Genomic DNA, 14637 nt, shown 5'->3' with positions numbered 1-14637 from the left:
CAGTTTAGATTTTGTTTTGCCAAACCTGTACAAAATATGTGCTAGTCTGTGTTATAAAATGAAACCAGTACAGGTCCAAAGTCATAGTGATTGATTTAGCTTTTTATTTTCCACTTGTCTTAGACCTCATCAGCCTCTTATAAAATGACTTGATTATGATTCTAAACAAATTCTGCTCATCTTGCCGGTTGTCAAATCCAGATAATCTCAGGATGGAAATCTGCCATGTTACAAATTAATACTCTTGTTATGCAGCTAGCATTTTCACAGTTGCACAAATGTGTGCAGGAACTTCAGTCTCCTTAGATTTATTAAATGTTTGCTAACACGTTACAAAGGTGACATCGTTTATTCACATAGTTAATTGCATAATTAGAATGTATACATAGTTCTGAGTTATGTGAAAGTTGAGTAAAGGGTTATGATGCTATGCTGATAGATTGATGTAGATGATGGAGCGGGTTAAAATATAAGCCTTAACCTTTGAAGATTTAGCTTCAAATCCTGATTACTGTAGGTCACAGGTGAAAGTGAATTTGGTCACCCCCAAGTCCTTTGAGGACATTTTTCTACATAACAAATCCAATGTGCAATTTTTCATGATTTACAGTCCTGGTTTTAGAGAAACCCAGACTGTGGCGACATGAGTTTGCAGATCTGGGCTCATGTATGCTGGCAACACCAGACCTCATTCTTCATTGCCTTGTTCTTTGTGTAGTTACTTGTGCCTGTGCAAAGTGAGTGCTAAGTTATATGTAGAATACCACCATTCTGATTGTACTCCCTTGTAAATGACTGTACTCCCTTGTAAATGACTACACAAGGGGCAAGGCAGTGGAGAACCAGGTTCAGTATGTGGACGAAGCTTGCCAAGCACCTTACTTGCACTGTGTGCTCCTCTAAAAAAATGTTTGTAGATGTTCTTTTTGGTAAGCACCACGCTCTCTTCCAAAATGTAAACACACACATCCACTGTCACCTAATATTGTTTCAGGAATGTTTGTAATAAAAATAATTTAAAAAATTATATAATTTAAAAACAACCTTAACCTCAAGGAGGATATCTGAGCTGCCAGGTATCATGCAGTTGTACATGTCTATTGGAACAATAGGTGGACACAGTATTAAGGTAGTTAAGAAGAGGTTATGGGTCAAACAATGAGTTGTTCTCCCATCAGCATTTTTGGTCAGTATTCAGTTCCGTTGATGAGAAAAGTTCAGTTTAAATAAGGCTGTTGGGAATTAATGCTATTCACTCAGCAAGCATTTACTTGTTTTGAAATGAGGAAACCAAATGACTCTCAGATGTGTAGGGTCATATGTTCTGTATTTGTGACAGAAAGTGTGGAGGGAATTATACAAATAGTAGAAATCGATGCAAGAAAGCAATAGCAGAAACAACAGCACACCATATTCTGGGATGCCTGGGGTAAGCTGTGTGTTGAATCCATCAGTAAGTGTGGTTGGTCAAATGTGCCTACACACCCAAAAGAAGCAGATGAACATAATTTGTTGAGGAAGAGTCAACATGGTTTTAGTAAAGGGAAATTATGTCTCACCAATCTACTAGCATTCTCTGAGGGGTCAACAAGCATGTACACCAAGGGGATCCAGTGGACATAGTGTACTTAGATTTTCAGAAAGCCTTTGACAGGGTCCCTCACCAAAGGGTCTTATGCAAAGTAAGCTGCCACGGGATAAGAGGGAAAGTGCTCTCATGGATTGGTAACTGGGTAAAAGATAGAAAACAAAGGGTAGGTATAAATGGTCAGTTTTCAGAATGGAGAGAGGTAAATAGTGGTATCCCCCAGGGATCTATTCTGGGACCAGTCCTATTCAACTTATTCATAAATGATCTGGAAAAAGGGGTAAACAGTGAGGTGGCAAAATTTGCAGATGATGCAAGCGGCAAAGAGTCCTGTGGCACCTTGTAGACTAACAGACGTGTTGGAGCATGAGCTTTCGTGGGTGATCACCCACTTCGTCAGATGTATTCACCCACGAAAGCTCATGCTCCAATACATCTGTTGGTCTATAAGGTGCCACAGGACTCTTTGCCGCTTTTACAGATCCAGACTAACACGGCTACCCCTCTGAAGCCAGATGATACAAAATTACTAAAGATAGTTGAGTTTTGAACAATTGACTAGCTGGCTACAGCATGGAATGCTAATTCATATCACATGGCCATGGTGTGAATATTCAGGCAATTGGGTTAGGGGGACAATTGAGGATTGATCAGATACATTACATCCACTGTGTATTTTTCTATATGTATGTTGAGAACGCTTTTTTCAAGTTGTAGAATATGTTTGTTCTAAACTGGGTTTTTCCTCTTTGGGTCAATAGTACCAGGATACAAATATGCAAGGAGTGGTGTACGAACTGAACAGCTACATAGAACAACGGTTGGATACAGGCGGAGACAACCAACTTCTCTTATATGAACTGAGCAGCATCATTAAAATAGGTAAGGAAGAGGATTTGATGCCCTTTATTTGAAGCCTTGTCTTGGTACTCTGTGCATTACTTAAGCTATTAAATAAATATTGTTATTACAGAATAACTGTACGTGCTTGGTACACCATCCTGCAACTGCATCCACGCCAAGTAGCCCTTGCCTTGGTATGGAGCCCCACTGATGTCAGTGGAACTACAGCTTGGGGCAAGGGTCCACCCAGCTGTGAGTCCAGTTGCAGGATCAGGGCCCGCTGCAAAGCAAACCACTTGGTAGATTATTCTGGTTTTAGTGCTGCCTGACAGATTGCTTTGGAAAGTTGTGGAATTAGCTATCAGCAATATTATTGCAAATCTTGACTGCTCCTTTAACAAAAGTGAGGTGATTTGGATGTGTGTTTTCCTAGAAGATAAATTAAAACTCTATAGAGTTATAGCACTTTTTGATGTGATACAGGTGCCTCTTTGTGAAACAGAATATTGTCCAAGAATAAAAGTGAAACACGTTTCCGGTAAAAATGTAAAGCTTCCATCACCTCCCCTTGCCCCAAATTTTAACCAACGTGAGTACAGACAGATTTGCATTGAAAGCATCTCTTCAGGCTTGTTTGCCTCACATACTTTGCAAATAGTTGTTTTACAACCTTTCCCCCATACCCTTACCACTCTTGACACTTTGTAACATGAAGCTGGTTCTTCTGTTTTATGTGTATTGTATTTCAAATAGACTGTATTTGTTTACCGTCACTTTAATGCAGCAGTTCTCAAACTGTGGGTGAGGACCCCAAAGTGGGTCGGGACCCCATTTTAATGGGGTTGCCAGGGCTGGCGTTAGACTTCCTGGGGTCTGGAGCCAAAGCCTAAGCCTGAGCACCACTTCCTGGCAGAGGGGCATGGGCAGGCTTAGGCTTTGGCCCCCTCTCCAGGGGTCATGTAGTAATTTTGGTTGCCAGAAGGGGGTCGTGGTGCAATGAAGTTTAAGAACCCCTGAGGGTTCTGATTCAACTTCATCCTAGCTGGTCAGTACTGGTTTATGTTAAAGAGCAAATGAGGGCTGGAGGAGAGACAAAGGCAACACATCCTTCCATACTCCTGGTAGACTAGAGAGTAGGTTTTCTTTCCTTAACTTACAATGCTCTTCTTTCCTGTAATGTCCAATAGACATATAATATTTTCTCTAGAAATGACTTTTGAACTCAAATACAAATGAGCTTCTCACTGACTGGCAATGATGTGATTCATATCCATGTCAATAATTAAGCCATCAGACAGTGGAGTTTTGGTTCTGTCAAACAAGTGTAGAAGGCCAACTGACTTTAACTACCCTCAAAATATAATCATTTCCCTGAACTGCACTGACTGGAGTGTTTTATTTGTTCATAAAAATGAGGAAATCATTCAGACCTGTGCATTTACAGGAGATAGCATTACTGACAGGCAGAGAGGTCTATTTGTGCCCAGAGTGTTAAGCCTATTTTGTAATGCTGAGTGTAAAAGCACAGGCTTGATGTGTTCCTCTGTTTCCGAGAGTTCTTTTTTGTTTTAGCAATAAGATACCTCTGATGGTTTATTTCTAAGGGATTATTGCACTTTTTCATGTTTAAACACTTAGCCTTTGGCCTTATGCCTCACAACACCACCTGAGTCTTGCAGTAATTGCCAGCAAATATTTACTCCCTGGAGTGTCTTAATGAATTTAATACAGAACAGCTATGGAAAACATAGGCCTCCACATGTCATAGAAACTAGAAACAATCCTGTCATACACACTTAGTGGCAGCATTTGAGGCTTATTTGTTGTTTTGCCATGCTTATGTATCTTAAGGCAAGGACAGAGATATTTACGCTCTATACATGGGAAACAGCTTTTCTTCTGTTGATGGAAAATGTGCTATCTATGTTCTGTATGATTACATTGTGGATGTGTATTTTTACTTAATTCTTATGCTGTAATATGTATTCATGCAATGTAACATTCACTAGACATGAAGTAAAGACTAGGTAAGTTTATCAGGTTGCAGCTTCCAATTATGTCTCAAATATATTAAATTTGGTGGGGAAACAGATAGTTTTATCATATGCCACTAACTTTGCAGGGTTTCTGCAAAATATTATCATATGCCACTAACTTTGCAGTTTTAGGGGATACATCAATGGTGTTTCACGTTCAGAAGTTTAGCTGATTGTCCTAAGTGGAATGAGTCTATGGTTTCACCTTGGAGAACATGCAAAAGTTTGATTCTCCCTCTGAGTACAATTACTTCTTTTATTATTGCTTTGGCAGCTACAAAAGCTGATGGATTTGCACTATATTTCCTGGGAGAATGCAATAATGTAAGTATTCTGGATTTAGATGCTGCTTTTCTGTACAGTTAACTAAAAGTGCATTTTCCACTTCCCCAAAAATACTGTAATCTCATTTGTACATCATTTAGCAGGAAATGCTAGTTAAGTTCTGAATATTAATTTTACATTATTTTTGTTTCTGTAGATGCAATATTGCTGAATTTAGTGATGAGCAAAAGTATTTTTTGCACTGAGCTTCCAAGGGCCTTGCTTTTTAATCAGTATTTTTTTAGCTTTACAGATATAATGCTATTCTTTCTCTGAAGTCTAGCAACTTCATTAATAAAAGGCAGCAGGTTGAAAACAAACAAATGACGGTACATTTCACACAATGCACAGTCAATGTGTAGAACTCGATGCTTGGGGATGTTGTGAAGTCCAAAAGTGTAACTGGGTCCAAAAAAAGAATTAGATAAGTTGATGGAGGATAGGCCCATCAATGGCTATTAGTCAAGATGGTCAGGGACACCACTCCATGCTCTTGTTGTCCCTAAACCTCTGACTGCCAGAAACTGGGAGTGGACGACAGGAGATGGGTGTCTCAATAATTGCCCTGTTCTGTTCATTACCCTCTGAAGCATCCGGCATTGGCCACTGTCGTAAGACAGGATACCGGGCTAGGTGGATGTTGGTCTGACCCAGTATTGCCATTTTTATGTTACTATGAAGCTGCAAAACTGCATTCTTGTACAGTTTTCCCCACAACATGGCCAAGCACAAGTCCTGGCATTTATCCAAAGATGTTCTCTTTAAAGAGAGAAAATGTAACTTTGATTTCCTCTAAATGTGACTTACTCTTTTTATCCTGTTAAGTTTCTGGTTTCTAAACTTCATCAGTTTCTTTGTTGTCAATTGTAGCCTGAAAATGAAGTGACCTAAATTTCAAACTCCTGCATTGATTAACATGAAGAAATAGATCACATACATTTAAAATGAGGAGCCAAATTAATTTGTTGTATAAATTAATTGGCTACAACAATTATAACAGGAATGAGTTTAGTCCAGTGTTGTTTGTTGTATAATCACTATTTTGCTGTGGTTTTTAGAATGCATTAAGTTAAGCAGAAATGTTTATCTTGGCAATTTATCCAGATGCCCTCATATAAGATTTAGTTACGTGACAAAATTGCAGGCAGGAAAATGTAGTTACACTTTAAAGGGACACCATTGAGTTAAAAATCACATTTTTGTCTGAAAAGTGTGTGCCTACTGTTGGTACAAGAAACACCTCCGACTCTTATAAATGCAACTGTTTAGAGTGGCAAAACATTTTTCTCCACTGTTTTAGTTTAATCTTTCACTTCAGTCAGCTTTCATGGTTTATTCCTGCATAGTCCATTATTCAGTTTTCCCTGCTGCTGTTTGTGTGGGTCTTTCATGCAGCAAAAGAGAAGAGAAAACTACTTACAAAACAGCAGGAAAGCATGATTGTAAAGGTGCACTAACTGACAGGAGGCCGGAGTACTACCTGAAAATACTTTTAACTCATTTTTTAAAAACAGACTAGTCGACAGTGTCCCATTCAAAGGTATGAATTAAATGTCGTACAATAGCTCTTTCCAAGTAAGAAATGAATCTAACTTTCGGGTTCTAGTTCACTCCTTCAATAAATATTTGGTATAATAAAGATAACCCATTTTATGATTCAGAAATCAGTCCTGTTCTGAGAGAGTTTTGTAACATAGGTATTTCTTGCAAAAGACATCACTTTTCTTCCGTGGGCGTATGCTTTTCCACACATTGCCCACCTACTGTCAATACCATCTTCAGTTTTTTCTGCCCAATTCTGGCATTTAATCATTGTTCCACTTTGGGGGTGATGCAAACCTCCACTGAGCTCGCAGGAAGTTTAGCCTTCACTTATGAGGGTGTAGCATGTGGATGGATGGCTAGCTCTGCTGGTGGCTGTACTCTGAGAGAACTGAACAACAGACCTACCTCCTCCACTTCCTCTTTGCAGAAACTACTAGTAGCATTAATCTTGCAGCTCAAGATTTCACAATATGCTCATCTTTTGCATGGGGGGAACAAGATGAGGAGGGGTACCTTACAGCTTCCTGACCTCTTGAGCACCTGACATGGGGGCTGTATGTTTGCTGTCTTTATAGCTTTTTAGACAAGCAAGATAATGTGCTCCATTATAATGAACTCTACCACTGAAAAAAATAAATACCAGCTGCATAAAAAATACACATTGATTATATTTGTCACTGAAATGTGATTACAGTTGCCCCACAATGGCATGGTGTTCATCTGGTCATATAGGGCCTGATCCAAAGCCCATCAAAACCCATGTGAGATTTTCTGTTCACTTACCATAGAATCATAGGACTGGAAGGGATCTCAATAGGTCATCTAGTCCAGTCTCCTGCACTCATAGCAGGACTATATTATCTAGACCGTTCCTGACAGGTGTTTGTCTAACCCGCTCTTAAAAATCTCCAATGATGGAGATTCCACAACCTCCCTAGGCAATTTATTCCAGAGCTTAACCACTCTGTCAGTTAGCAAGTTTTTCCTAATGTCCAGCCTATACCTCCCTTGCTCCAATTTAAGCCCATTGCCACTTCAGTGGCTTGAGGTTAGGCCCATATTGTACTCCTGTCACTTAATAGTAATGCAGTAGACTTCTTTTTTAAAAAATTGTAACTAACAGTTAATTTGGGGATCCTTGTTCCTGTGTACTGGACTTATAACATTTTTGTCCTACCCTAAGTTTTGTAGTTTTAAGGAGGTTACATTTTCAAAGGCACAAATGACAGTGAGGTATCTAACTACCATTGACTTTCAGTGCGAGGTAGGTATCTCTCATTGCCAGTTGTGTGTTTGAAAGTATCCCTCTTGGTGGTTTAGTTTCAGTTATTTCTGTTGCACAGATAAAACTTCCCGTGTTTTGCTCTGCTGTTCTGTGTAGCATATATAAATGCAAAATGATACAAGTTCCTAAATTTAGATGAATGAAGCAGTTAAATATTTACACCCATATTTTCAAAAGTGGCCTCTAATTTTTGGTGGCTCAGTGTTTCGGGTATCCAGTTTGAGGTATGGATAGCTATACTGTATTAAATTTGGCAACCAAAAATAGTGGACAATTTTGAAATATTGGCCTTAGGCTTTTTTAGCTAACTTTGGAAATATTTGAAAAGCTTCTTGATTCCATCCAGTAAGTAATCTCAACAGTCAGGATGACTGCTTCAGTGTTAAGCCAATCTTTGTTTGAGCCTCATAACATCATGCTTGTTGAAGGAATATTTGAGAAGTTTTGGTGCCTGAGACTAGTGACGTCATTGTGTGTGGGCCTGTATATATGTATGTACATGGGGAAAGGAGGGATGATATTGTATAAGAAAGTAGGAATCTTGATGCCCAGTGTTCCACTGTTGTCTCGCAACTAGTTGTGTAATCACAGAATCATAGAACTGGAAGGGACCTCAAGAGGTCATCTAGTCCAGTCCCCTGCACTCAAGGCAGGACTATGTTATCTAGACCATTCCTGACAGATGATTGTCTAACCTGCTCTTAAAAATCTCCAATGATGGAGATTCCACAACCTCCCTAGGCAATTTATTCCAGAGCTTAACCACTCTGTCAGTTAGCAAGTTTTTCCTAATGTCCAACCAAAACCTCTCTTGCTGAAATTTAAACCCATTGCTTGTTGTCCTAGCCTCAGAGGTTAAGAAAAACAATTTTTTTTCCTCCCCCTTGTAACAACCTTTTACACACTTGAAAACTTTTATCATGTCCCCTCTGTCTTCTCTTTTCCAGATTAAGCAAACCCAATTTTTTCAGTCTTCCCACATAGGTCATGTTTTCTAGACCTTTAATCATTTTTGTTGCTCTTCTCTGGATTCTCTCCAATTTGTCCATATCCATCCTGAAATGTGGCACCCAGAACTGGACACAATACTCCAGTTGAGGCCTAATCAGAGTAGAGTAGAGCAGAAGAATTACTTCTCATGTCTTGCTTACAACACTCCTGCTAACACATCTCAGAAGGATGTTCACTATTTTTTGCAACGGCGTTACGCTGTTGAATCATACTGAGCTTGTGGTCCACTGTGACCCCCAAATCCCTTTATGCAGTACTCCTTCCTAGGCAGTCATTTTCCATTTTGTATGTGTGCAACTGATTGTTCCTTCCTAAATGGAGTACTTTTAATTTGTCCTCATTGAATTTCATCCTATTTACTTCCGACCATTTCTCTAATGCATTAATTTATACATAACACAGAAGAAAGTTTCCTCATTTCAGATACTTTAGAATCTAGGTTTACAAAGTGAGACCCAACAAGTGATTACTTCATATCATGGAAGATGTTTGTGCTTTTTTTAAAATTTCATTGAAGGAACAGGGAAACAGCCTTGTCATTGCAGTTTTAAAATTGGCTTTAATGAATTAGTCATAAATGCTTTCCACTCTCTTGGTTTTAGTATGGATAGCCCTTTCTGTATTTGAAAATTGTATTTGAGTATGGTGAAATGAATGTGCTTTTTAAAAAAAAATTAATGCACATTTGATTAATTCAAAAGAAAGCTCTGAATTAGTCTGTCTGCTGTATTCTGCTTTGTGCATAATACAGGTGTTACACTGGCTTCTAAAGAGGTATCTCACTAATGGAGAAAAGTCCTATATAATTTAACAGAACAAGATATCTTTCTGTAAGTGTTTTAACTATCTGACGGAGTTGAATAGGAAATTATATCCTTGCTCTTGAATTTCATAAGATTGTTAAAATATATGTTAAGTAGTTTTCACTCCTAATAAAATTCCATAGGTTTTCAGAGTAATTTCTGTATAACCTTGTTGGTTTTATCCCTATTAAATTCTACAGGACTTTTCTATAAAGGTATGTAGGAGTTGTGTGGTAATGCAATGTACCTGCAGCAGTTTCCTGCTGAGAAAAGAGGCAAGTAGATTGCCCCCAAGATCCCTGGAGTAGGATCTCTGAGGTGGCAGCTGCTACATCTGTTTAAAGTGTTCACTGTGCTTTTTCACACAAACCAGCAGCCTCTAGCAGATGCCAAAGGGGACATGGGCATTGGATTGTCCAGAACTGCTGGCAGTGCTAACACTCCCTTCACGATGTGCTCAGGAAGTGCAAGCACCAAGATTCTGCTGCCTCCTACACTCTTGCCTGAAAGAGTGTAAAGGGCTTCTTGTGTCCTGTTTACTCCCTTCCTGCGCACACATACCCTGTGCCCCTGTCCTATCTAGCCTGTGCAATGGTCTACTTAAAAGTTTGTCTGATAGGCTGGTACAATTACAAATAAGACACTTTCATCTTAAGGGCACTAACACATATTTGAAAATACCAACTAATTGTGTTTACCTTGGAGACTGGAACAGCCTTGTAAGCAAACAGTAATGTTTGTCAACTCTCAGAGAAAAGACTTTTATCCTATTTTGTTCCCTCCGTTTTATTACCCAAAACAGGGAATTACATACAGTTCAAAACTTTAGCAGTTATGGTCTTAATTGAGCATAGCATTTAACCATGTGCTTAACTTGAATGACTTAATTAAGTCCTGTTGACTGCAGTGGGATTTACACATGTTCCTAAGTACTATGTTAAATAGGGATGGACTTAAGTACATGCTTCTAGTTTGTGGCCTATGTATGTGAATGTTCCCAAAACTTTTTGTTTTGTGTCACAACTACAATATTTATGTATTAATATATGAGCAGTTCCTGCAAATGCTTTCTCACTCATGTAGTTTTTATTCCTGTGAGTAATTCCTCATTGGTTAGTTATAATAGTATACTCATGTGAGTAAGGATATGCAGGTTTGGACCCATTTAGTTTTTGAAATGTAATAGCAAGACGCTTACATTAGTTTCTATCTTATATTGTGAGCATTGTCTATTTCCTGATGCTGTAAATTGCTATGCCAAATCAATCATCCTCCCTTCAGATGGTGATTCACAACAGCTTCATTGTAAAGAGACTTGTCAGAGGCCACAAATCTGTGCTTCAGGGTGAATGTAATAGAGCTATTATTCTAGAATTCCTACAGTATGTAGAAATTATTGTTCTAGCTAGATATGCAGCGCCATCTAGTGATTTTATGTAGAAGGGAAGATTGTAGATATTAAGAACCCTGGAGTAATGACTAGTGATTATAGTTGTCTCTGTTTTTGGATGGCCAAATGGAGACAGCTTAAAGGCCACTGATTTTTGTGAAAGAACAGAGCTCCCATTCTCTGAAAATCAATCACTTTAAGGTGTCTCAAGTTGATAGCTCCCAAAATTACTAAAATTACTTCTGCCATTATGCATCCTTTGTGTATATATAGAGAGAAAAATCTTTGCTTCTTTCGTATTTGTCAGTGTAGAATGCACTGCCCAATAGCAAAGTCTTCAGCAGTTAAATGCATTTAGAAATGGCAGCCCCCATCTTAAAAACAAACAAATTCACTCAGAAAATATGCCAACTAGTTTGGAATTTTAGCACGACTTTTAATTATGATAATTTAGCACTCCCATCATGCAGCTTCACAATCCTTAAGTGATTAGTTTATCACAGGCCCCCAAAATTATCAGCTACATTACAAATTGTTTTACAGTGTACAAATATGTTGTCTTTGCTTTAGTTTTCTAACATTTATATCTGTTTTCCCAGCATACTTAATACTGTACAATAGAAAAATGCAGAGCTCTTCAGATAAATCATGAGTTATCAATGTTTCTGTAAAAATGCAAGAAGTTATTGTTTGTTCTTTTCCCCCTGGCCAAATTCTCGTAACAGTGGGATTGCTGGCAATTGTGTTCAAACACAGGATACAGTTGGCTTTAACTGTGGAAGATTTTAGAGCTATAGCATCTGGCTGGTTCTTCAACTTGGGCATTTTACAATTCCAACCTTTTCTGCTGGGGATACTTTTCTATTGATTTGGTTTGTTGTATTGGTCGTCATTTCTACTGGGCTTAGTTTTGTTCATTTAAGAATATGATTTTAAGGCACAGTCCTTGATATATATTTGCCAAGAATTTTTATTGTACAAGAGTTTGGATATGCTCTTATATGTTGGGCTGCCATGTCCTTTAACAAAAAACAAACAAAACAAACCACCCTGCCTCTGCTACCAAATGGAAGAGAATGTGAGATGCAGATATACTTAAGCTCACTTAATATCAACTTGCTTAATATAGAATTCTCTTGAATGGAAATGTCTTTTCTAGGCACCAAAGTATACAACAATAATTTAGCACTGATGTGTCCATTTAATGTTAATTGAATGTTAAATAATTTTCCATTCAGCATTTTCTGGGCCCATTCTTTCTTCCAGTGAAATGAGCTGCAAAACTCTCTGTGAATGAAGTAGGGGCAAGATCACATCCCCTGTAATAAAAAAAACCAAACAAATTGTTAATGGTGGAATGCTTTATAACGTGTGTACTTACTTTAACCCTAAACTCATTCTAACTGCAAAATCTGTCTTCTGTCTTTGTGAAATTGTCAAGGTTCCTCCCCCACTCTGAACTCTAGGGTACAGATGTGGGGACCTGCATGAAAAACCTCCTAAGCTTATCTTTACCAGCTTAGGTCAAAACTTCCCCAAGGTACAAAATATTCCCCCCGTTGTCCTTGGACTGGCCGCTACCACCACCAAACTAATACTGGTTACTGGGGAAGAGCTGTTTGGACGCGTCTTTCCCCCCAGAATACTTCCCAAAACCCTGCACCCCACTTCCTGGACAAGGTTTGGTAAAAAGCCTCACCAATTTGCCTAGGTGACTACAGACCCAGACCCTTGGATCTTAAGAACAATGAACAATCCTCCCAACACTTGCACCCCCCCTTTCCTGGGAAATGTTGGATAAAAAGCCTCACCAATTTGCATAGGTGACCACAGACCCAGACCCTTGGATCTTAAGAACAATGAACAATCCTCCCAACACTTGCACCCCCCCTTTTCTGGGAAATGTTGGATAAAAAGCCTCACCAATTTGCATAGGTGACCACAGACCCAAACCCTTGGATCTGAGAACAATGAAAAAGCATTCAGTTTTTTACAAGAAGACTTTTAATAAAAAATAGAAGTAAATAGAAATAAAGAAATCCCCCCTGTAAAATCAGGATGGTAGATATCTTACAGGGTAATTAGATTCAAAAACATAGAGAACCCCTCTAGGCAAAACCTTAAGTTACAAAAAAGATACACAGACAGAAATAGTTATTCTATTCAGCACAATTCTTTTCTCAGCCATTTAAAGAAATCATAATCTAACACATACCTAGCTAGATTACTTACTAAAAGTTCTAAGACTCCATTCCTGGTCTATCCCCGGCCAAGACGACTACAGACAGACACAGACCCTTTGTTTCTCTCCCTCCTCCCAGCTTTTGAAAGTATCTTGTCTCCTCATTGGTCATTTTGGTCAGGTGCCAGCGAGGTTACCTTTAGCTTCTTAACCCTTTACAGGTGAGAGGAGCTTTCCCCTGGCCAGGAGGGATTTCAAAGGGGTTTACCCTTCCCTTTATATTTATGACAGAAATAAAAATCTGAAGTGTTTTAAAAATCTGATTGTTACTGGTATTGCTTAACTGAGCAGGAGTATTTTTTAAAAAAGAAAAAGAGCAACTGAATGGCTCACTAGTTGTTAATGAAACAGGTCTCCAGTTCAAATGCAGCCCAAGGAAACTTTTTATCATCTGATGACTGCTTATGTAAAATGTATTTGGTGATTTACCAGGTTCCCAATGGCTACAGCACAGCAGCCACAATAAGAGCTGGCATGAATTGGCTCCTTTGTTATCTGCCTCATCTGAAAGGCCAATGACTGACTGAGCCCGGCGAATCCCTTAGCCTTAGAAGTGGATCTTCCAGAAGATGGTTGAGGAACATTGGTAGCACGGTGTGGGGAAACTTAGACTACTGCTGCTCATGCTGTATCATTTCTGTTGATAAACAGAGGGCTTTGGTCTCAGGGGTTCCCAATCTAGCACTTCGATCAAACACTAAAATCACACTTAAAATATCCAACAAATGTTTAGCTTTGCTAAAGTAACAAGTACCTGAGAATATTGTCTAGTTGATGAAATTCTTCCAAAATTCATTATAACATGCATCACTCCTCATTATGGTAAACCATAAAATTTGTTAATATATTAGTGTCATGGTGATGATATTATAGTAGAGGTTGTGTATATGTAGAGTACATAAGAAGTTGAGTGGCAGTTGTGTTATTTTTTTTAACCTCCAGTGAAAGTTGTTAGGGTTTCTTTTTAGCAACTCTTATTTTGTGAGACTCAGAATTTGACCAGTGGAGATTTGAGGCCAAAATTTAGCATACTGTTTTAAAAAATTATTATAGTGATAAACTTGGTTTAAATTGGTTTGGTCAATGTTAATTTATAGGCAGCAAAACAAAATAAAAAACCATCACCGCACAGCAAAAAATACAACCAACCAAACCAAACAATAACAGCAGCAGCAAAGGTAGGGGGTAGTGTGGCTGTAGATTCTTTTTTACAGTCCTGTAACTAAAAATGTATTTCTTTATCAACTAAAATTGTACAGGCCTTTAATGCTTAATATGAATCCTGGTACACTGAAATACTTCAGAATTCATAAATGAGAATGACTGAGCTATTTGAGTTTGAAAAGTGATCACTATTTATGCACAATAACACCTTTCAACCAAGATTCATGAGATTTTTTTGTTTTTGTTAATGGACAGTAAACTCTAACGTAAGTCTAAAAAACTGACACAAGAGGGAACTTTGTAGAAAAATACTGCGCCTCTTTGGTTGCAAATCTCCTAATTTTTTAGTTCTGACAGAGAAGGGAGGAAGGGAGTTTCCAGTACATTCTGGGGGCCTCTGCACTAG

At 38.5% G+C, this 14637-nt stretch overlaps 1 protein-coding gene across 1 annotated transcript in view; it reads left to right on the top strand.

Annotated features, from left to right (window-relative positions):
* PDE10A (phosphodiesterase 10A) overlaps positions 1–14637 on the top strand; it is a 279677-nt gene that overhangs the window by 189739 nt on the left and 75301 nt on the right. Inside the window, exons 4-5 of the mRNA XM_077811808.1 lie at positions 2350–2470; positions 4742–4791. Of these exons, the coding sequence (XP_077667934.1) occupies positions 2350–2470; positions 4742–4791 (171 nt within the window). The remainder of the gene's footprint in view (positions 1–2349; positions 2471–4741; positions 4792–14637) is intronic.

Source organism: Eretmochelys imbricata, chromosome 3 (genome assembly GCF_965152235.1).
Source record: "Eretmochelys imbricata isolate rEreImb1 chromosome 3, rEreImb1.hap1, whole genome shotgun sequence".
NCBI classification, from domain to species: Eukaryota; Metazoa; Chordata; order Testudines; family Cheloniidae; genus Eretmochelys; species Eretmochelys imbricata.
This window is presented reverse-complemented; position numbering and strand designations above follow the sequence as displayed.